The sequence below is a fragment of the Aspergillus nidulans genome, chromosome V, assembly GCF_000011425.1.
Source record: "Aspergillus nidulans FGSC A4 chromosome V".
In the NCBI taxonomy this organism is placed as follows: Eukaryota; Fungi; Ascomycota; class Eurotiomycetes; order Eurotiales; family Aspergillaceae; genus Aspergillus; species Aspergillus nidulans.
The window spans coordinates 1828700-1851361 of NC_066261.1; the positions used below are offsets into that span (position 1 = coordinate 1828700).

Below are 22662 nucleotides of genomic sequence, written 5' to 3' on the forward strand. Positions count from 1 at the left end.
GGGGAAAACTGCTGATTGGCTGGCACGGCAAGATTCAAAATGCCGGGGATTTCTCCCGGTAACGAGACAACTGCCGACTCCAACACTTCGGCAACTCTTCATCTATTAGCTATTAGCCGTTTACCCCATACCCCACAATTACTCTATTCCATGAGACCAAGACTCGCAGACTATTACTGCACTAGTTTACCGACGGCAGAGAAAGAACCCACTACCTAAAGGTGTACTCGATGAGTAGTCGGGGACCAACACGGCCGAGGCGGCTTCTGGCAGCGTGAGCACTTCAGGACCACATGCGTGATAATATTCTAATACAGTTATGTAGTTGTCATAGATGCCATTCCCAAAAGACCAAATGCTCCGGCAAACGGCCGTGTGACGGATGTTTATCTAGCGGTCGGGCTGAGGAATGTCAGTTCCCTGCCAAAGAGCGAAAGATTCGAGTAGATGAAAGGTCAGCAGAGAGAAGAACCAGCGTGATCAAGGTTGACAAGCCGCCAGTTATCTCAATAAACTCGAAGAAGAGAACAGGCGTTTGCGAGCCCTCGCTGCCCGGAGCCCGGCATTGGGAAACGAGCGAGTCACCACAGATAGCGAAGATCAAGACGAATCTCCGCCGCTGTCCAAAGAGGAGAGTAACTTGTTTAATCCTCTCTTTGACAGACACTCGGAGAACCCAGTCCACGAACGGTCTCTGGAGCCTGGATTCATTGGAGAAGCATCGTGCGCTGCTTTCAGCAACCGACTCCTATCATGCCTCGACGATACATACACCCCATCTACGACGGGCTTATCCAACTACCATCGCCTGAATACGCGGGAGCGAGTGCCAATGCACCAGGGTGCAGAGTTACCTGAACGCATGCATGTCAAGCTATTGCTGAATGTCGCTCGACGGTTTATTGGGAACTACCACCCGCTTTTCCTTGAAGTCACATTTATGAAGGAAATCGATGCAGTCTATAGAAGAGAACTGATCCCATCAATGTTATGGCTGTGCAAATTCTACGCACTCATGGCGCTGGGAGAAGTATACACTCACAGGAGAGGAATAGGAGACAACAACAGAGTTCCAGGAACGAACTACTACGTACGGGCAGTGCACCTATTGCAGGAAAATCTGGACTATTACGAGGAGCCTTCATTGATGCAAGTGGAGGTCTTGACGCTTTTGGTAGGGAAGTCCACTTGACTGTGGCGGCCCAGCTAACAACCGGCAGGCATGGACCTCACAGATCCTCGGTCGTATTAGAACTGCATATTGCTACAGTGGGATAGCCATGAGGCTGGCCCTAAGTCTGGGGATGCATCGATCAGCCGCACGACATACCACGTTAACACCAGTAGAGCGAGAAAGTCGACGGCGGACGTGGTGGGTGCTCTACTTCTTTGATCGCTTCTCAGCCTCGAAACTCGGCCAGCCAATCGCCGTAAGGGATGAGGACATTGACGTTGAGATGCCAAGTATGGACGGACTGACAAGAGAGGAGATGGCCGAGTTCCTTGATCCTCGAAACCTCGTAATCAACATTAAATTAGGCCGGATTATTGGCAACATCTGTGAGTACAGCCTGTATGGTTTAGCTTCGTTTCTGACAATCCTCGCCAGTGACCCAGGTCTACGGGATACCAAAAGCCACAAAGGGCCTCTACATTCACCAAGTGCATAGTATCTTAAAACAACTTCGAGCATGGCACGATGAGCTGCCGTTTGACATGCGTGTAAGGGAACGAGGCACACCCCGTCCAGTTGCAAGCCTCCACCTCGCCTACAACCAATGCATTATCCAGACCACTCGTCCCGTTCTCCTCCATCTCTTCAAGCTCCAATTTCAATTAGGCTCTAAAACACGAGAAGAGGTCACGCCACGACAAAGCGTCTCATCCATCACCTTGGCCCTGGCCGAGAGCTGCATCAATGCGGCGCAGGCATCGAGCCGCATCGTCGAGGGCCTCTTCCTAGACGGCTCGATCGCAACATTCGGCTACTGGGACGCTCACCACATTTTCTCAGCGGCGATGATCCTCATTATGTCCGCCATGATGAAGCCGTCAGCCCACAACTCGGACTGCCTCGAGACTTTGCTCAGTGTCCTCCGATCGATGAAGAACGATGGGAATATTCCCGCAGTTGATTTCTGTGAGAGACTATCCCACATTCAGGCGCGCGTATCGACCTTGCGGGCCACGGGTCGGTTCGGCAGCGTGGAATTTGACAGACCTGCGAATGGACTGCCGCTGTCTGGATATGAGGGAGCATCGACTGCCGCCGCCACTCAAGACCAGCCACTCCATACTCCAATGAGTCTGGAAGATGATGCACATAGAGAGAATGCAGCACTCTTCAATTATGACAGCGTTGATGTCCTAGCAAATCCCCTGATTGGTAGCTTCCTGGACAGGAATCAAGTGCAATGGATGGACAGTCTGTTCGCAGAGGATGGGACGCTGAGAGAATTCGCTTCGGAGATTGAAGAGCAGTTTATGTTTGGCTCTTAACCCAGATCTTCAAGAGAGCATCGACCATGACAATCAATGACATTATGATTTAGCACTCGGCACTTTGCCAATGCCAGCGTTGTCCTCGTGCCCCTGGTCTTCGGGCCGGCAAAGTTTTGTTGCCACCGCGCTTATCGCACTAGGACTTTCTGGGATATGACTGGAAGCCATCATGCCAATGTATCATTACTCCAAACCCCTTGGATTGGTGCAAGGTAATATGAGGAGTAGATATCTCGGCAACTATAAGATTGCCGGTCCCCCTTCTCCCTTTCGGCAAGTCATACCCGACCGAAGGGGCCCACGTTGCATGCTGGTCTTAACCCAGCCTGGTTTGGGGTCGTGGAGCCCTAAACCTCCACCATCCCCATGAGATCCTGTTACCTGATAGAATCTCCAGCGCCGCATGCCCGGCCATTATCTCGTTATCGATCCGGGGTATTTGCAGAGGAGATGCCGGAGGGCCCATAAAACGTCCGCGGTCCGCTCTTCCTCGACTCCTTTCTCTCCCCCTTCAATACTAACGGCTCCGCCCCGCCATGTCTGAGTCGAATTCAATGTCTGACACCGTCCCAGACAAGGAGGTCGAGCAGCAGCGCATTGACCATGACGTCTACATCGACCCGGCTGCGGAGAAGGCCCTTCTCCGCAAACTCGACTTGTGGATTGTGCCCCCGGTCATGCTGCTCTACCTGCTCAGTTTCCTCGACCGTGTTAATATTGGCAATGCCCGCTTATACGGATTGGAAGAAGATCTAGGCCTAGAGGGCGACCAGTATCAGATCGCAGTCTCTATCCTCTTTGTCACCTATATCCTCTCAGAGCTTCCCTCCAACCTTGTTATCAAGAAATTCACACCATCCCGCTGGCTCTCCTTCATTACCACCGCCTGGGGCATCGTTGCAACCCTGACGGGAATGGTCCAGAGCTACGGCGGCTTGATCGCTTGTCGTATCATCCTCGGCGCTCTTGAAGGTGGCCTGTTTCCAGGTCTAGCTATCTACCTTACCTGCTTCTACACAAAGAAAGAATACGCTCTGCGAATCGGCTATCTGTTCGTTTCGGCCGCCATTGCCGGCTCCGTCGGCGGTCTTCTTGCTTATGGGATCGGCCATATGGACGGTGTTGCAGGTCTTCGTGGATGGCGCTGGATCATCATCCTCGAAGGGATTCCTACCTTTGTTCTGGGCATTTCTATCTGGTGGTGGCTAGCTGATTCTCCTGACACCGCGCACTACCTGACCATGGCCGAGCGCGAGCTCATCGACGCCCGCATGCGCCGACAGATTGGCCACACCAAATCCTCCGATCAGATGCACAAGAAGGACGTCATCGAAGGTCTGACGGACTGGAAAATCTGGTTGTTCACAATCGGCCAGTTTGGTGGCGACACAATCCTCTACGGATACTCGACTTTCCTCCCGACCATCATCCAAGGACTAGGCGATTGGACCTCAGCAGAAGTTCAGGCGCTTACAATCCCTTGCTACGCGCTTGGTGCCATTAGCTACATTGTTACTGCGTGGTTCTCGGATCGCACGCAGAAACGCGCTATATTTACCGTATTTTTTGGCCTCACCTGTGCGGCGGGGTATGCCATTCTAATCAGCCCTGCGCCCGGCGGTGTCAAGTACTTTGGCTGCTTCCTTTCAGCCATGGGACTGTATGTGATTGTCGGGCTGCCTCTTGCGTGGCTTCCTAGCAATAACCCCAGATATGGGAAGCGGACCGTTGCAACGGGTTTGCAACTTACTATCGGAAATTCTGCGGGGATTCCTGCTCCTTTTGTATGTACCACTTGTCCAACAGTCCCCCTTCTCTTTTTTTATCCTCTCAACAAGAATTGTCAAACTAACGATTCTATCCAGCTCTACAAAACAAACGAAGGACCCCGCTTCATTAAGGGCCATGCCGTCTCCATGGGCCTCGTTGCTATGTCTGCTGTTATCTATCTGCTCTTCTGGGCATGGTTCCGGAGGCAGAATAAGAGGAAGAGGGAAGGTAAGGAGGATTGGCGGGTTGAAGGAATGACGCAGGAAGAGGCGGAGGAGCTGGGCGAGCATAATCCAAGGTTTATTTATACTTACTGAGGAAATTTGTCTTAGCGTGGACTATCTAATTGACTGGCCTTTTGGAATGTTACTGTTTAGCTTATGGCTCTTGTATGGTTCTTGTTGGTTTTCATCTTTTTGCGTGTAGGTAGGTAGATGGACTGTTCTTAATTTGAGCCCTAACTCACTTTTCCGATTCCCCGACCTCACCCGCTTGGCGGAAAATATCTAGAAATATATTCGAATATATAACATATAAGACGTTCAAATGACGTCTAGACTATTCGGAAGGTCGAATACCGCTTCGACGTATCCCGCATTCCTCTTTACTAGCTCTAATCTCCGGATTTCCGACATTCCAGTCAACCCGGAAGCCTAGAAAGAATGTGAGGCTCCTATAAACGACTCTTCATGGCATAAGGACTCAGCCTTTTCTGGTCTCTCTTCAATACCAACAATTTCTGTATTTCTGGTTAACAACCCCCAGACTCTCGAGCCCGAATATGAAACAATCAACCCTCCTCTACACCCTGACCCTTCTAGCAGGCACAACCATCGCCGCAAAAACCTGCACGCCGAGCTTCGACTACTGCGCTGACGAGCTCATCAAGTCAAAAGGTGCGCTATCCTGCTTCTGACCATTCCCTCACTATTGTCCCACTTAAGCAAATATACTAATAATGTTTCGTGCACCTAGGCTTTACCGAAGCAGACCTGAAGGCAGCCCTCGTAGGCACAGAGTTCGAGAGCACGGACGTAAACAGTATTCTCTATCATTGTACGAACCCAGGTGCCATTGGGCACCCGAAACTTTGTGCGAGTGGGTGTCAGGATTCGGTGACGGAGGGGAGTAAGAAGTGTTGACTGCTCTCGTTTGGAGGTGATAGAGTATTACCTTGGACTGGGAGAACGGACTAAATGGAATGAGAAGGGGTTGAATGCGTTTGTATAGTATGTTAGTACTGCTGAAAAGATTGGTTAACTGAATCTGTTGCCATAGTAGAGAGATGCATGGTCTAGGTCTACCTACCCCTTCAAGTGAGGACTAAATGTATACATAAATATATATTTAGATAACTCACTTAGTACCAGTGGCTCCGTCGAAGAACGCCAAGTTGGGGGAAAGGGCTAGGATGTTAATGACAGTCAATATGTTCTATTGGGCGTTAGAGTTGCCCTTCTACTATGCAGATTAATACGTAATGCCATGATTTTGAGCTTGAAGAAAAATATAGAGTGGAATCCACATGATTGCAAGCGTCATCAGGATCAGACTCAGCCAACCTATGCGCAAGCCCAAATACAAATTTCTCCGGACCAGTAACAAGTAAGACAAGACAATTCTTCGCAGTGAACGCCCGATAAAAACTTTATCGAAGCTGAAAAGGCCTTGACTCTTTTGACTGTCTCGAGTACGCGTATACTGAAGACTTCTCACCACGAATGGATCTCCACGTGTGAATCAACACATGGGTTTCAGTGCATCGAGTATCGGATTGCAGCCCTAAGTATAGAAAATCCCCAGCATCTGTAATTCTACCTGATAGTCGTGGCTCATGATAAACCGGATGAAAGTAAAGTCGCCACTTGAGCTGGCCATACCGCATAGAAGCCCAGATGACTATCTGATGTCATTGTGGTGTGGCCACTGGGTATCCAAGCGTCCGTAAGTTGGGGCATGAAGTTATAGTTCATCCCGCATGGCCCGCTTTATAGCGATCAGGCAGGACGAACAAGTCGATAGACGCGACAGGGCCGCAGCGTGGAAACTGGAGGGCATGACCGCCCGCTGTTTCGGCTCCGCAATGCCCATGCGTTCCAAGTAATGGGTAGCCATTATGTACGGAGTATGTATGAAAAATCACAGCAACGAAGGAATAGACGCCCTGGATTCGGAGTTTCTTTCACGTTTCACTTGCAGGATCTGATCGCGGGCAGGAGTCTCAAAAATTAACAAGTGTCCAATGCTTTCGTAACCAGGGGCTTAGTCTGTTTGCTCAGATCAGCAATGCAGCGGACGGTTTGCAATTCGCATGCAGAGGTGGCCACTTGTCGACTGCCATATAGCGTCTGCCTCACTTTGTACTAGGTGCCACTGCGCGTTTTCGTCGAGTTTGGCAGTGGTTGAGACCATCCTAGATGTTGATCATGATCCCGGGCGAATTCAGAGTATCTTCAGGTTTCCTTTCTTTTCTCTTTTCTTGCCCTCGAGAATTCAACCCAGTAGGCTTAGAAACAGTGCTAAGAGGGTCATTAATGTGAGTCAGCCTGCTCAAGTAAAGACAAAAGTCGGTGGACGACGTTCGGTGTGTTGGTGGAGACTTGTGGTCTGTGTCTGATCGACGTGGAGCGTTGATTTGGCGGTCGTGGAGAAAAAGCGCCACTGCCTTTCTTGCTGTTTCCACGCCCCGACCTGCTCCCGCCCATCTTGGATCTTGAAACAGTGGACGATACTCAAATCATCTTGCACGTCATTATTGACTCCAGATTATCCTCCAAGCTGCAGCATCATCATCTCCATCCTCACTTCCCAATCAGAATGAGTCCGCTAGAGCCCGGTAGTTCCACGCACTTTGAAGCCCAGGTGCCGGCCTGCCAACCTCCCACGCCGCGGTCCCAGCCTCCTGTATCTCGCCCGAAACAGGTGGTGTTGGGCAGAGACTTGGTGGGGAGATTAACAGTCCATAGTATGGCTATGCTGATGAATGCAGAATTGATTATTTTCGACGCCGAGAGACAAAAGAGTCAAGAGTCCGATGCCTGGTCCCGATTTCTTCCAGATGTGTCAGGTACAGTACCTGCCCAAGCAAGGGAATACGGCTTCATACGGCTTCCTGGGAGAATGTAAACCAAAATGCATGCAGTTGCGGATTGCGACAGAGAACCTTCTCGGGCCTATCTGTACTCCGTCGTAAACTGTTTCTGAGTCGGACTGGTGATTCATACTAACTGGCCGAGTCGCCTAACTGTTGGCCCAGCCTCTCTCTGGATTCAGAGCCCGACGGACGATTGTTACACCCCACTATTCCACTATCTCCACGCACTCAGGCCCAATGCCGCACTTCGCTCCTACTGGCTTCCATGCAGCAGCTATCATTGCACGATGCAGACCGATTGCACTTTGCAGCAATGCTCCCGAAGAGGGGCGTCTTTCCTTGTCCTCAGTCGGCCCACCGGCCTTGAGACGTGGCCCAATGAGCTAAGATGCCGTTTGGGTAGTTCGTCAATGACATCCGCAGTCTCAAGGCCAAAATCTCGAGACTTCCAAACAACTGGATCCTGGACGTACTGCGATACGTCGCCTCGCCTTGGTCAACAGGGGCTTGCGGATAGACGGGATTCCCCGCTGCGATTTCCTGTGTTCGATCCAATAAGACTTGGACAGCTGCTGAACCCTGCTATCCAGTGTCTTTCTGCTCCCAGATCCAAATTCTCACCTGTCTCGTCGCCTCATTATTTTTTTTCCTTGTTTGTAATTGATTTCTCACCTGTCACGCCCCCTGAACCGACGATTACACAAGCGACCGTGATCTGATGTCTGATTGATTTTTTATATTCACGCCTCAAGCCTCAGCTCACACGAACCTATCATATTTTTAGAGCTGGCACACCACTCCTGACCACCCGACCCTTGCGATGGCCAAAAAGAAGGGCGGCAATAATAAGAAGAAGGGTAACAGCGCCAAAAGGGCTCCGGTAAACGACAACAACTTTCTCAACCCAGAGGTTTCCAAACCAGTTTCCGACCCGGCGGAATCCGAGGAACATGGGGTCCCCGATCCAGTATGCACAGCTCCCTCAGTACAGTTATCAATCTTTCGATGATAATCTTCAATTTCGTTATCAAACCTTCGACCGTTATACGGCTCAGTTCTCATACCATCCTGTCTCTGCGGATTATCTGACGGCTAATAATCAGGACAACAAACCCGATGCCCCGGAAGCTGAGAAGGACCAGGCCCCAGTCCCAGATGCTCCTCAGAAAGATGAATCAAGCAGTGAAAACGCTTCCTCACCGGAGGCGGAAGGTATGCCGCCCAACTGTATCCAGCTAAGCGTATAATGCTAAGCGGGATAGCATCATCGGGTGCGACGACACCTCCCGATACAGTAGAAGAGCCTAAACCCGAAGGCTCAGAACCTGAAGCAGAGACGCCAGCCGAAGAGGCTGCTCCACAATCTGCTGAGGAAAGGCCAGCTGAGGAAGCGGCCGAGCCGGCCGCTGAACCGAGCGAACAAACAGATACCGCTCCTGCCGACCCCGCGGCGGACGAGGCTCCTACTGAGGAGAAGCCTGCGGAAGAGACAGCGGAACCAGCGACTGCAGAACCGGCCGAAGACCAGTCACCTGCTGCGAAATCTCCTGAAACTGAAACCACAACAGAGCCCGAGGCAACGCCTGCGCCAACCGAAGAGGCCGCGCCCGAGCCGGCTGCGGAAGCAGAACAGCCTGCTGCCACGGACGCAGTAGCAGAAGCACCCGCCCCAGAAACCGCAACTGAAGAAGGCCCGGCGCCCAGTGAGGAGAAAAAGGCTGCAACTGAGACGACCGAGGAACCTGCGGCTGATACTCCACCTGAGTCATCCGCGGAGGAACTCAAGCCCACTGGCAAGAAAAACAAGAAGAAGAATAAGAAGAAAAAGAAGAATGGAGTAGAGGAGCCTGAGCCTGAGCCGACAACAAAATCCGAACCGGCGACGGAGCCTGAACCAGCAGCGGAACCAGAACCAGCGGAGCCAGAAACGACAGCGACACCGGAAGAAGGAGCAGAGCCCGACGCAGCTACACAGCCTGAACCAGCGGCGCCAGAAGCAGCAGAGTCAGAGGCGGCGGCGGAGACAGCACCAGCTACAAAGCCCGAAGCAGCTACGCAGCCTGAACCAGCGGCGCCAGAAGCAGAGCCAGAGGCAGCGGCGGAAGCTAAGCCAACTACAGAGCCTGAAACAGTGCTGGAGGCAGCACCAGCACCAGCCGCCGAGCCCGAGCTTGAGCCCGTTCAAAAGACGGAAGAGCCTGCAGCTGCTCCAGAGGAGCTAAACGAAGAATCCACAGCTTCGTCGGGAAAGAAAAAGAAGAAGGAAAAGAAGAAGAAGAAGAAGGGCGGAGCAACACAGTCACCTCCACCTGAGCCCTCTGAAAACGAGCAGCCGGTGGCCAAATCCGAGCCAGCAGCAGAGCCGGCAGCAGACGCCGTAGCAGAACCGACAGCAGACGCAGCAGCGGAACCTACAACAGAAGCAGCAGCGGAATCCGAGCCAGCAGCAGAGCCAGCAGCAGACGCAGCAGCGGAACCGACAGCAGACGCAGCAGCGGAACCTACAACAGAAGCAGCAGCGGAATCCGAGCCAGCAGCAGAGCCAGCAGCAGAGCCAGCAGCAGAGCCAGCAGCAGAGCCAGCAGCAGAGCCAGCAGCAGAGCCAGCAGCAGAGCCAGCAGCAGAGCCAGCAGCAGAGCCAGCAGCAGAGCCAGCAGCAGAGCCAGCAGCAGAGCCAGCAGCAGAGCCAGCAGCAGAGCCAGCAGCAGAGCCAGCAGCAGAGCCAGCAGCAGAGCCAGCAGCAGAGCCAGCAGCAGAGCCAGCAGCAGAGCCAGCAGCAGAGCCAGCAGCAGAGCCAGCAGCAGAGCCAGCAGCAGAGCCAGCAGCAGAGCCAGCAGCAGAGCCAGCAGCAGAGCCAGCAGCAGAGCCAGCAGCAGAGCCAGCAGCAGAGCCAGCAGCAGAGCCAGCAGCAGAGCCGGCAGCAGACGCCGTAGCAGAACCGACAGCAGACGCAGCAGCGGAACCGACAACAGAAGCAGCAGCGGAGCCGACAGAAGCAGCAGCGGAATCCGAGCCACCAACAGAGCCGGCAGCAGACGCAGCAGCAGAAGCAGCAACGGAACCTGAGCCTGCTGTGGAGGCTGCACCAAAGGAGCCCCCGGAGCCTGCAACCGGAGGAAAGAAAAAGAAGAAAGACAAGAAGAACAGAAAGAGTCGACAACAGTCTCCCTCTGCTGAGAAAGCTGGGGAAGAGACGGCTCCTGCTGTTCCTGCCGATCCTCCTGTCTCTGATCCAGCCGTCGCGGCCGGTGAACCAACACCAGCTGAGGATGACAAGCCTGCCACAGAACCGATTGAGGAGGCTAAGGACCTGGAGCCTCCTCAACCTGTAGAACCGGCCTCTACAGCAGAGCCAGCCAATGAGGAAAAACTGGCGGAGCCCACCGGGGAACCTTCTGTAGCAAAACCAGCTGAAGAAGCGCCAGTTTTAGTGGCGGCTGAGGAGCCACCCGCTGCAGAGTCTGGTGAAGCTGAGGTTTCAGCCCAAGAACCTGTTGACGAGCAAGTGCCTCCCTCAACTACGACTGAAGAGGAAGCACCCGCCACAAATGCTCAGGAGCCCGAGCCCGCCTCGGCACCGGCCGAAGGAACACCTGTTGCGGAAACTCCTGCTGTTGAAGTCGAAGCCGAACCTGTAACTGGAGAATCTACGCCGGAGGAGTCTACGCCTGAAATTGTAGATGCTCTGGGAACAGCTGCAGAGCCAGCTGAAAGCGCTGAACCACTAGCTGAAGCGCCCACCGAGGAGAAACCTGCCGCAGAAGCTGAGGAGGCCCCAGCCCCCGAACCTGCCCCGGAGGTCGCAGCCGAAGCACCAAAGGAAGTAACCGAAGAGGTCGAGCCAACGCCCGACGAGGAGAAATCTGCCGCGGAAGCTGAGGAGGCCCCAGCATCCGAGCCTGCCCCGGAGGTCGCAGCTGAAGCACCAAACGAAGCAACCGAAGACGTCGAGCCAACGCCCGAGGAAGCCGAGAAACCCGCCGAAGGGGCTGCTAATGGTATGTATTATCCGATTATTGACTGGGCGTTATGAGCAGCATGCTAACCGAGTAAAGAAGACGACTTTCCCGAGTGCGATCCTTCAGCAGGCTTCGACAAAGTAGAAGCGGAGAAGGCAGCGGCGGCGCAACAGGCAGAAAAAGATGCTGAACTGGAGGCAGAAGAGGCGTCTCGACAAGCAGACGAGCTGATTAACTTCGATGAAGCCCCCGCGTCTCCCGTTGTGGAAGAAGCCAAAGCGCCTGCAGCTCCCGAAGCAGAAGCTGTTGACCTTGCGCCTGCGCCTGAGCCAGCTGAGGCTCCGGCGGAGGAAGCGGCAGCCGTCACTGTTGATAAGACAGCGGAAGATGACCCCAAGGCCGCCGAACCAGAAACTCCAGCTGAGGCGCAACCTGAGGCCATTGAAGAAGCACCCGCACCTACGGTTGAGGAAGCTGCAGCGGCGGAGGAACCGTCAATGGAGCCTACAAAGGAGCCTGAACCGAGCGAGGCTGCTCCCGTAGAACAGGCCACAGAAGAAACTCCAACTGACGAGGTTAAGGAGCCGGAGGCCATTGCAGTCGCTCCTAATGAGGCCGCCGAGGAAGCGCCCGCCGAAGTCGAAGTCCCGGCTGTAGAGCCAGCCGCAGCTGCCCCTGAAACTGCAGAGCCTGAAAGTGAGCCTGTTTTTGAAGAAGCAAAGCCGGAGTCTCCGGCTACCCGAGAGGCACCTGACGAGACAGTAGCTGAAACGCCAGCTGAAGAACCGCCGGTCGAGGACCAAGCTATTGTAGCGCCTGCGGTTGAAGACCCTCCTGTTGAAGAACCAGCAGCACCAGCTCCAGCAGTTGAAGATTTCCTCGTAAAGGACTCTGAGGCCGAGGGGGCGGCTGCACCGGTAGCTACCGAGGAACCCCCTCCATCAGCTGAAGAAGCCTCTAGAGAATTGGATATCTCGGACACTCCAGCCACATACATGGTCCCTGCCGCCGCTGTTGCTGCTGCTGCTGCCGCATATGGAGCAACACCATCCGAGCATCCAGCTTATCCTGTCGCCGCCGAGCCTGCCAAAGAATCAACACGGGCAATCGAAGACGAGTACGTCTACGACGAGCCGTCGCCAAGGACACTAGTGCCTGATACATCAGCTGAACTTGGAGGGCATGAATCGCTGGAAGACAAGTACGCTGCGGCTACCAGAGATTCCCTGGAACGTTCGAGGCGACGAAGACGAAAGTCATACGCGGCCGACTACGATGACGAACGACGACCGTCGAAGAGCTCATCAGAAGGGCGCGGGCGGAGACATGTCCAACCGGCTCCTCCGCCTCCAGCCCCTCAAAAGACCGAGCGAAACAAGCTAAGCCAGCGATGGCTGGAGGCCCTTGAAGAGTCAAGAAGGCAATACGAAGAGAAATCTCAACGCGAACTGCGCCGGCTCCAGAAGCTTGCTGCAGAGCAAGAACGAGCGAAGCGGTCTGAACGTCCTGGGCGCACCAGAAGCACTAAAGAAAGGGATTCCGTATCCAAAGAGTTAAGACAGAGAAGCTCAGGGGGAAGCCGCGACGGCGACCGAGCGCCATCGTCCAAACACTCACAGTCCACGGTTCCTAAGCCCCGGCACTTTTTGAAATACGTCCCCTCCGAAGAGGAAGTTTCGAGCAATGAGCCACTACCCAGGGTCAATAGCAACAAGGCTGTAGCGAACATTCCCGATATGCCGCGCAGACGCTCATCCACGAGCCATCATTCTCATGGTCACAGCCATCGTCACCCCTCTGAAGGACGGCCCTCCATGGAGCGGTCTAGTGGTTCCCGCCGCAGAGAAGAAGACTTCGCTCGGCTGGAAGCACGAGGCCACACAGAGAGGTCAAGCGGATCTCGTCGTAAGGAAGAGGACCCCTCTCGAATGGAAGTAGGACATACCACCGAGCGGTCGAGTGGTTCTCGCCGCAGGGAAGAGGATCCTGCTAGGGCAGAAGTACGCAGAGCTCGAAGACACTCCGAGGCGATTGCCGAAGCGCGAGGAGTCGAGCACTCTGAGCGAGAAGAACGCCGTCCTGACCGCCGGGAACGGCGTCGTGACGAGCGTGAGCGCCGGGATGAGTGTCAAGACGAGGCTCCCCGATCCCGAGGAGACGAGCATGAACGTCGGCGCCGTCACCATCGCAGACGTGAACCTACGCCTCCGCCCAGCGCAGCGACCAAGCTCAAGGGCATGCTGAAGGCCGTTATCGCCGCGCACTGATTATGGATACGAAATGAACATATGAATATACGACATTACTTTTCCAACGAACATGCATTACTAACTTTCATCCTTCATCCTTCTCCCATTTTGCTTTGCGTTTACTTTGCATTATTTTGGGTTTGGCGATGGCTGTCAGCTGCGCCGCGGCATTTGCATGGAGCATCATACATACAACTGAAATATCAATGAGGGATTATGATTCATGACACGAGGAAGCGAGCATAAAGGTGTCCTGCATTTGCATATTGGAAGATTATTTTCTTTGTATAATTTTAGATTAGCTCCTTATGATTAGCTTAGGTTCTGCATCAGGATCTTGTATCATCACAGACTGCCATACTATAGAGAATGCATTCTTCGCCAGGTTTCCCCTGGTCAATAACGCCATGCACTCGGATTCCCCCGCGATCGAAATGGCCCCATCGGTTATTATTGGAAACTGGAGTAGGGCATCCATGCAGGTGGCCATTCCTGGAGTTCGGATTGTATGTACCTAGTACATATCTAGAGGCGATGTCTTGGCACCCCTGATGCTTGCTCTTAGCGAATCTGGCTCGAAGCCTACTCAATAGTACACTATCAGTGTCATGAGCTGCTGTGCTCGAGCGTTCGATGCAGTAAGATCGTGTCATGTGCAACTTTGCTCGCTCGTACCTTTTAGACGTGATATCGTACCTGTTCAATGCTCAATGCTCCGTCGCTCTAGTGATCTCATCGCCTACCAGCGACCATATCTTAACTCAATCAACGAAAACAACGACGACGACTCCACTATTGTGTCATGAACCAACTCGAGAATCAGAGAAAAGCCACAATCAGCGACTCAAGAGCTCATTCGATCGATGCAAGCCGGCTGGGCCGTTGAGATGGCCAGCGATCCGCCATGAGCGCGGTCCCCAGACGAGCTAGTGTGTTGCCCCCAGCAACCTCCATTCCCGCATCAATGTTTACCTCCTCCGCTCCGCTGCTGGCCACCCACGTCGCAGCGCTTGCAGTGGCGTCGGCAGATTGGTTGACTGTTCTTGAAGGCAGCGGATGATGATCGTCTCTTAACCTTGGTTGTTGTCCTGCGACTGCTTCAAATTCCCTGGTTCCCCGCGAACGGTCTGGCTCTCGGTAACTCCTTATCCCATCTATCCTACTGCTTGCTGCTACTCCTGCATTCGTCTTGCTTTTGAGTTTTGTCAATGTCTTTTGTTGCATCGGAGCTGTGCGTCTTGCGCTGCATTTCTTGTTGATTTGAAGCCGTTCATTGTTTTGCTGCTTTGCTGCTTTGCTGCTTTGCTTTGTCTTTGCTTCTTTTCTTTGCGAGGTCCTACCACTGGCACTGGTGTTTGGGTTTATTGTGAGTGCACCTACCCGTCACATTCCTTAAACTACATGCCTCAGACTCAATGCTGACATTTTGGCTGAATAGAGACAAGACATGGCTTCGACGCAGGCTCCCGCCATTTTCGAAGATGCGCCTCGTTCTCCCACCAAACCGTCCGTCCTTCGAGCGCTCCTGGGCCATAGACGAAACCAATCGGCCGACGATGCCGCTCGTTCGATGCCCTACACAAGCGGTTCTTCGAGCAGTTCCTCCCCGGTGGAGCAGCAGTATCCTCCGTCGAACCAACAACCCCTTGGAGAGATCACCCCCAATGGTACACCAGACGGCATGTTCTATCCTGGATCCCCGAATAAAAGCGGTAAGGGGCTGCACAAGAAGACGAAGAGCGCCGTTTCCTTGAAATCTCTCAAGAACTATATCGAGCGCAAGCCAGAAAAGACAGCCGATGATCCGAGCAGCAAACCGAAGAAGGCGAAGTCTACCAATAGTTTTACGGCTATCCTGAAACGCTCCCAGCACGGACGCAAGAGCGACGAGGTCAAAGATGGCCGTGATAAAGAGAATAGAAGCCCTTCTGACCCTGCGGATAATATACCTTCCCCTGTCTGGACGCAATATGGCACGCCGACGCACTCGTTCCGTGACGAGTCCTCGCCGGCCAATAGTAACAGACGGAGAACTCTGCAAGAGGAAGTCTCGCTCTACACCCCAAAGGGATACGGTCCCGCCCAGCAGCGGAACTTCTACGACTACCACCAACCATCCCTCAGCAGCCGAACCAATGTGAAGCCTCGTCCGAAATCCGATTTCTTTGCTAACGGCTCTAAAGTGAAGGACCTTCTTGGGCCTTTCCAGGGGCTCTCCCCGAGCAAGCAGTCCCTCGTTGACCAGCAGGAGCCCACTTCGAAGATGGAGTGCGGAAGGCCTAGAGGTCTTTCGACTCCTGATGCTCGCTCTGAGACAGAGTCCAGGCAGGCAAGCCCGAAGAAACCCTCGCGTGTGCAGGAAGTGATTTCGGCATTCAATGCGAAGGAGCGTGAGGCTGATTTGCAGAAGCGGCTTAATGCTAAGGATCTGGAAAGCGAATTTGAGAAGCTACTTGTTAGCATACCCACCCAGATTGGATGGCGCGAGCTAACGTGGACAGGATGCGAGGAACATTCCTCACAACATGAGGGACAAGATGAGGTCTTTAGACACAAACATTAAAGTTGACTTCATCCAGAAAGACAAGCTCGAAAGCACAACGCCTCACAGCGCTGCCAGCACATACGCAGCCGAGAGTACAGGCCGCCGCGGCCGCGGAAAAGACAAGAAAGAAGAACACGACAGTCATGACAGTAAAGGGTCTCGATCGCGGTCGAGGAGTCGCGGTTTCACCTTCAGCAGGGGCAACTCATCATCACCAACCAAGAAGCGGCCAGAGAGCGGAAGCTCCCATCGACGACCGAAGTCTATTGATCTTAGCGCCCCTGGGCTGTCTAAGATTCTCACACCTAATGCATCCACAACGTCGCTTGCGGTTACGGCACACCGTGACACAGCTACCGATCCGTCGGATTTTGTGCACTACTTGAAGGAGATCCAGAAACCCGAGATTATCGAGGTTGGCAAAATCCACAAGCTTCGCATCCTTCTTCGTAATGAAACTGTCAGCTGGGTTGATAGCTTCATCGCTGAAGGGGGCATGGATGAGATAGTACAACTTGTCTATCGGATCATGAAGGTTGAGTGGAGGTACGTCGACTTCGCTAACTCTTGAAGAATAAGGCTGATCCATAATAGGGAAGAACACGAAGACAACCTACTTCATGAGACATTGCTGTGTCTCAAAGCTCTCTGCACGACGTCTGTGGCGCTGCAACGCCTAACCGATATTGAAGCGGAGCTATTCCCAGCATTACTGGGCATGTTGTTCGACAAAGAAAAGAAAGGCCCTAGCGAGTTCACCACCCGCGGTATCATCATCAACCTCATCTTTACCCAGCTTTCCACAGCAGCGTCCGCTGAGGACGGTGCAGCCCGCACCAACCGTATCCTCTCATACCTCCGAGACCCCCCAGAAGAAAATCAACCGCTCTCATTCATCGCCAATATCTACCAATCCCGCCCCTACCGCGTCTGGTGCAAGGAAATTTCCAACGTCACCAAGGAGGTCTTCTGGATCTTTCTGCACCACCTCAACGTAATCCCCGTGGTGCAATCTGATAAAAGCCTGGAAAGTTACCGTGAGCGTCACTTTCCCGCACCTCGTCCCCCTGTTCCTGCCGCGCCCTACGTCGGCGGCGTAGAGTGGGACGCAACTAATTACCTCGCCGCTCACATCGACCTGATCAACGGCCTCATTGCATCATTACCGACAGTTGAAGAACGGAACAATCTCCGCAAGGAGTTGCGCGCCTCGGGATTTGAGAAGGTCATGGGCGCCACACTCAGAACCTGCAAGGAAAAATTCTATTCATCTGTTCATGACTGTTTGAGGACTTGGGTCTCGGCTGCGGTGGAAGACGGCTGGCCGCATCTTGCTGTTAGAGAGGGGCCCCCCAGGCAGGAGGCTTCGTCGCCTACGAGGTCGCCAGTCAAGAGCCCAAATAAGAAGGGCGGACTTAATGATTTGCCGCCGAAGCTGGATTTGAAAATCGATATTCCGGTCGGTGGCGGTGGTGGGGGTAACAGGAAGGGAGACCCTATTGGGGATTGGTTGTGAATTGCCTTGTAGGATTTCCTACTTTATAGAGAAGGTCCATACTATGCTATCATTACAGCTTAGACTCGACTCGACTCACCCGACTCGCGTCCTCTTACTCATCGACCTTTTCCATCAAACACTCATCTTCATCTTCGTGGGCGTTCAGCATCATCCTTCTGCGCTCCATTGCTCATTATCTTCATCTCCGAGCCCATGATGGACTCTCAAAGTTATCTTGGGTACACCGCGCAGCACTACTATTTCATCTTGGAGAACGGCGTTGGCATTTTGGCGTTTTTGTTCTGTTCTATTTTGGGTTGCATCCATCCATCATCTTTCCCTTCTATGCTTCGTCTCCGTTGCGTTGCCACGGCGAAACGACACGATTTTTATGACATGATTAACGGGCCCTTCCCTCTCATCTCACATTCCCTCGTTTGAAACTTGAGCTTTGGATTTGATGCACTGCAGCTACGCAGCAATACAAGCATAGCACTGATTGCCCAGCACAGAACAGCACAGCACAGCACAGCACAGTACAGACCCAGGCAATTCAATGCAGATATTATGATTTCATTATTTGTATGACAAGGCTGGATTTCGGGATCAGTAAATAATTTGAGAATTGTTCGTGTCAATACAATCGATTGATTGAGTAATTTGGTCTGCCCCCGCGACTCTTGTTCGCTGCGTATCTACGTCTTGCGTGAAAGTCTTCAAGTGTAATCGACTGGATGCCTGAGAAAAAGCTCCTGAACTGTAGTATAATCGCGGCATCTTATATGCCTCCTACGCCTAGCTGGAACGATGCTCTTTGCTAACCGGCTACTGTGCCATCAGGACACGTTCCCAGTATGCCGGTGTTCAGTAACATTTGCAACCCTCAAGTACCACTCTTATGCGTGATATATACAGTAGAAAAATACCGCTGCAATGCCAAAACCGAAATACTATCGTACCGGGACTCGTTCTGTAGATACTATACTGATCCAGGAGTTATAAACCTACTCCCGCTTTGGAGTGAAGTCTTCAGACCGCCGCATGGAAGATGAAGGCGGTGGAGCAGAAAATGCACCCTTGAGTGCTCCAAAGACGTATGTGCGTAGCTACAGATTCAGTGTTAGCCATACAGCCGAGAGAAAGGCCTGAGGGAAGTGGTGAGCGACGTACATCCTCAAGCGGTGTCCCGCCTCTTTCATCCCACTCCATAAACAGCAGTGCGTAAATTATAACGACTGTTTCAAAGTGGTTAGCATATCGACCACGCACTCTATCCCAGATTCTCTCCTTGAACAACGTATACAAAGGGTATGAAGAGAGTGCATACATCCAATAGTTCCCCACTGTACAATCTTAGTTGCCTTCGTCCATTTGGGCCTCGCATACTTCAGCGCCGCGCGCCGACGGTACTTGCGCTCGAGGCGGAACTGGTGTTTTGGCGAGAGCTTCGACATGTCCGGCGGCCATTGGCGCTTTGGTGGGTAGCGGGAGTAGTCTTTAACGGGTAGGCCCGTGTTGGGGTCGATGTAGATATGCGTTTCGGTTTCGGCTTCGGGGAAGGGTGTTTCGGGTGATTGTGATTGTGTGGTTGATGAGGATGAGGAGAGGCGGAAGGGAGAGTTTGAAGTAGTATGGGAATTGGCAAAGAGGCAGGATTGTGAGAACAATCTGTAGTGCGGTAGTGTTTGACGTCGGTAGTTCTGACCGGAGTGTTAATTCAGTTGTCAGTGGGAGACGGAGAGGCTTGAGTGTACTGGACATACAGTAGGCGCACGGAGATGCGGTTGATCTTGAAGTTTGCTGGCGAAGGTGATTGGTGAACATGATGAAATTGAGCGCGCTGGCAAGGCAGCGGCGAAGATAGTCTGTGGTAATCTACGCATCGTTGAGGTGTAACTGTAAAGTAGTGGAAGTGGATTGGAGTATGCTCGGAGATCTTGAAGCTTTTCGGAGGCCCTCTGATGGATAAAGATTGGCTAAACCTAATACGGTTACCGCGTTTAAATTTGCTCTAACCAGATTAAGTATGGCTGAATTGGGCCGGAAACAATGCAAAGATCGCAAGTTCGAATCTCGCCGGGGGCTACCAGTTAAGAAGTTTCTGGGAAGGAGATTTCTGCCATGGCCTACGGATTTGTCTACAACTATCTGGGGTTTACATAATTCGTGTGCATGACCCGCATCAGACCTGCAGGCGTAGTATCAGATTCGACAGCGACCAGGTCAGCCGGTGTAAGAAAACCATCATCTTCACATGAATCCACTTGCCGGCTGAAATCTCGTGACTTTTGACAGGAACAACAATATTCCATAGACCTCGGCATTTTCACAGGATGGCTACATAATCAATAAGGAAGTCCCAGGAACCACAGGGCTCAGTAGTCCGTCTTATTTCGGCTATAAAAGGAGGTTTCCTGTGTTTGCCTCTGATCTGGTTTCATCCAACTTTTTCGAGTCCTTGTTGCTTTCTCGTATCCGCATAGTCCTCTCTTGTAAACAGTTTGACGTCATCATGTCTGGTGGTAAGCTCTGTTCCTTACTCAATATTTGGCAGATATGCTGACAACCGCTCAGCGCAGCAGCGTTTGATCCAAGTGGCTTCCCACATCGGGCCCAAGAAGGGCGTTTCCGCCATCACAGAAAAGAACCCCGATGATGTCGTCGTAACATGTGCACTCCGCAGCGCTCTGACCAAAGGCGGTAAGGGAGGGTTCAAGGATACCGCTGCAGCCGATATTCTGGCCGGTGTTTTCAAGGGCGTGATTGACCGCAGCGGTATCGATCCTAGCCTCGTTGAGGATATTTCAGTCGGTACCGTCCTCGCCCCTGGAGGCGGAGCTACGGAGTTCCGGGCTGCGGCGCTCGTTGCTGGCTTCCCTGAGACCACAGCCGTCAAGGGTCTGAACCGTCAATGCTCGAGCGGTCTGCAGGCTATTGTGGACATTGCCAATGCGATCAAGACGGGTATGATTGAAGTTGGTATTGGTGCCGGTGTGGAGAGCATGACTTCGCAATATGGGTGAGTTGCACTTGCTATTTTTTTTTATGTCAAAATCTGACATGTGCTTGTACAGCCCCGGCGCCGTTACTGAGTTCTCTGAACTCCTCGAAAACCACGAAGAAGCTGCCAACTGCAAAGTTCCCATGGGTGTCCTCTCCGAGCAGATGGCCAAAGACCGAAACATCTCCCGCGCCGCACAAGACGCCTTTGCCGCGTCATCATACCAAAAGGCCGTAAAGGCCCAAAAAGCAGGCCTCTTCAACGAAGAAATCCTTCCCCTTGATGTCAAGTGGACAGACCCCAAGACGAACGAGGAGAAGACCATTACCGTCAAGGCTGATGACGGCATCCGCGACGGCATCACCGCGGAGTCGCTCGGTAAAATCCGCCCGGCCTTTGCCAAGGACGGATCCATCCACGCTGGTAACGCGTCGCAAATCTCTGATGGCGCTGCCGCTGTCCTGCTTATGAAGCGCTCGACCGCTGAACGTCTTGGCCAGAAGATCATCGGCAAGTTCGTCTGCGCTAGCGTTGTCGGCGTCAAGCCGCTGCTTATGGGCATTGGTCCCTGGAAGGCTATCCCTGTTGCACTTCAGAAGGCGGGCATCACGAAGGACGATGTCGACATCTTTGAGATCAACGAGGCCTTCGCGTCGCAGTGTGTGTGGTGCATCAATGAACTTGGGCTACCTGAGGAGAAGATCAACCCTAAGGGTGGTGCTATTGCCTTTGGTCACCCGCTTGGATGCACGGGAGCACGTCAGATCAGCACGTTGCTCACGGAGCTGAAGCGCACAGACAAGAAGGTTGGCGTTACTAGTATGTGTGTTGGAACTGGTATGGGTATGGCTGCCGTCTGGGTTAGGGAGTAAATGAGCTGGTATCATTAGATTGGCTTCCTTTGCAGCGGTAGTATACTTATATTGATTGAATGTATTGTACGTTAAGTTATGTATCAAATCAAAACATATCGTCAACTTAACCTCTAAACTTCTTGAAAGCCTCAAAAACACTCATCCCGCCCTCAACCGCCTCTTTGACTTTATCATCTGCCTCCACAATCCTCGGCATAACCTCCAAAACCTGATCCAACAGATCCTTTGGAATGACAACAACACCTTCCAAAGGATCACAAAAGACAATATCCCCCGGATCCACAGTCACACCCCCGACATCAATCCTCACATTCCTCAACCCCGGCTTTGCCTCCGCCCCTGTTCCAACTGTCGATGTCCCCTTGGCCCAGACGGGTAAGCTCGCGCCCTGGATCTCGTTGAGATCCCGAATTCGGCCGTCAACCACAACGCCCTTAATGCCGAGACTTTTCATCCGCACGGCCATGATACCGCCAACAACGGCGCAGTGTTGCCCGGGGGGTTGGGAAATTAGCACGATCGTGTTGGGCTCGGTGTTGTCAACCCAGTGGGTTCCTTGAGGGAAAGTCTGGTCTGGATTTGGGGTGGAGGCGGAGTCAGAAAAGAGGGAAGCGGGCGAGGAGGACTTGGGAATGAATTGGATTGTCGAAGCGGGGGCGATGATCTTGGGGGTTGTCGTGTTGCGCCCGAGTATTGGGGAGAATGGGGCTGCGGTCATTAGATATTTCCCTGGATAGTTGCTGATGAAGGGAGGACAAGGCCAGAACGTACTCAGATCAGCGAGATATCCAGCTCGTGGGGGAGATCCATCCGCTGGCTTCTGAATCTTGAGGAGAACGTCGGAGACCTAATCACAAGGACGGGATATCAGCTCGTAGTCCGGCCCATAGCTTGATGCGTGAGTGAGCATACATCACACGCAGAGTAGTTCTGCAGGATATCTAATTTCTCTTGGATGGTAGTCGACATGGCGCGCTGTGACGGTGCGGGGAAGCGGGGAAGTGCTTGTTGGGGAGATCTGAGAAGACCTCGAGAGGCTGCAGCTGGCTGGAAATGGTATAAATGTCTAGAAATAAGACGAGTTCGTTCCATTAGTTTCTCGGTGGATGAACGTTTGGGAAGAGCCGTAAGGCGCTGGTGGTATAGTTAGTTAAGCTCCAGGATAGCCG

At 52.9% G+C, this 22662-nt stretch overlaps 7 protein-coding genes across 7 annotated transcripts, besides 1 other annotated feature; 5 read left to right on the top strand and 2 right to left on the bottom strand.

The window, feature by feature from the left end:
- Positions 1-22662: part of a sequence feature (contig 1.98 826..565485(-1)) that runs on past both edges of the window.
- On the top strand, positions 294-2499 carry ANIA_05651 (Zn(II)2Cys6 transcription factor; the record flags this gene model as incomplete). The annotated part of the gene is made up of 4 exons (XM_658163.2): positions 294-454; positions 532-1174; positions 1221-1560; positions 1610-2499. 4 exons carry the CDS (start codon positions 294-296, stop codon positions 2497-2499), a joined length of 2034 nt encoding a protein of 677 aa, XP_663255.2.
- On the top strand, positions 3028-4744 carry ANIA_05650 (allantoate permease family MFS transporter). The gene is made up of 2 exons (XM_050612278.1): positions 3028-4286; positions 4368-4744. Exons 1-2 carry the CDS (start codon positions 3039-3041, stop codon positions 4587-4589), a joined length of 1470 nt encoding a protein of 489 aa, XP_050468219.1. The 5' UTR covers positions 3028-3038; the 3' UTR covers positions 4590-4744.
- On the top strand, positions 8187-13974 carry ANIA_05649 (PE repeat family protein; the record flags this gene model as incomplete). Its single annotated transcript, XM_658161.2, has 4 exons — positions 8187-8333; positions 8470-8578; positions 8629-11364; positions 11422-13974. The coding sequence occupies 4 exons, from the start codon at positions 8187-8189 to the stop codon at positions 13590-13592; spliced, it is 5163 nt and encodes a 1720-aa protein (XP_663253.1). The 3' UTR covers positions 13593-13974.
- ANIA_05648 (uncharacterized protein) lies at positions 15022-17635 on the top strand (the record flags this gene model as incomplete). The annotated part of the gene is made up of 3 exons (XM_658160.1): positions 15022-16116; positions 16154-16665; positions 16714-17635. The coding sequence occupies 3 exons, from the start codon at positions 15022-15024 to the stop codon at positions 17633-17635; spliced, it is 2529 nt and encodes an 842-aa protein (XP_663252.1).
- Positions 18622-19521, bottom strand: ANIA_05647 (uncharacterized protein; the record flags this gene model as incomplete). Its single annotated transcript, XM_658159.2, has 4 exons — positions 19381-19521; positions 18945-19317; positions 18788-18852; positions 18622-18723 (listed from the first exon to the last, which is right to left on the bottom strand). Exons 1-4 carry the CDS (start codon positions 19498-19500, stop codon positions 18622-18624), a joined length of 660 nt encoding a protein of 219 aa, XP_663251.1. The 5' UTR covers positions 19501-19521.
- Positions 20103-21597, top strand: ANIA_05646 (3-ketoacyl-coA thiolase peroxisomal A precursor). The gene is made up of 3 exons (XM_658158.2): positions 20103-20139; positions 20192-20636; positions 20692-21597. The coding sequence occupies exons 1-3, from the start codon at positions 20130-20132 to the stop codon at positions 21488-21490; spliced, it is 1254 nt and encodes a 417-aa protein (XP_663250.1). The 5' UTR covers positions 20103-20129; the 3' UTR covers positions 21491-21597.
- On the bottom strand, positions 21597-22585 carry ANIA_10700 (bifunctional 4-hydroxy-4-methyl-2-oxoglutarate aldolase/oxaloacetate decarboxylase; the record flags this gene model as incomplete). The annotated part of the gene is made up of 3 exons (XM_658157.2): positions 21597-22201; positions 22265-22340; positions 22406-22585. The coding sequence occupies 3 exons, from the start codon at positions 22583-22585 to the stop codon at positions 21597-21599; spliced, it is 861 nt and encodes a 286-aa protein (XP_663249.2).

Coding starts and splice junctions, on each gene's coding strand:
- ANIA_05650 (XM_050612278.1), top strand. CDS start 3,039: ATGTCTGAGTCGAATTCAATGTCTGACACCGTCCCAGACAAGGAGGTC. Junction 4,287..4,367: donor CGGGGATTCCTGCTCCTTTT/GTATGTACCACT, acceptor GATTCTATCCAG/CTCTACAAAACAAACGAAGG.
- ANIA_05646 (XM_658158.2), top strand. Junction 20,637..20,691: donor AGCATGACTTCGCAATATGG/GTGAGTTGCACT, acceptor GTGCTTGTACAG/CCCCGGCGCCGTTACTGAGT.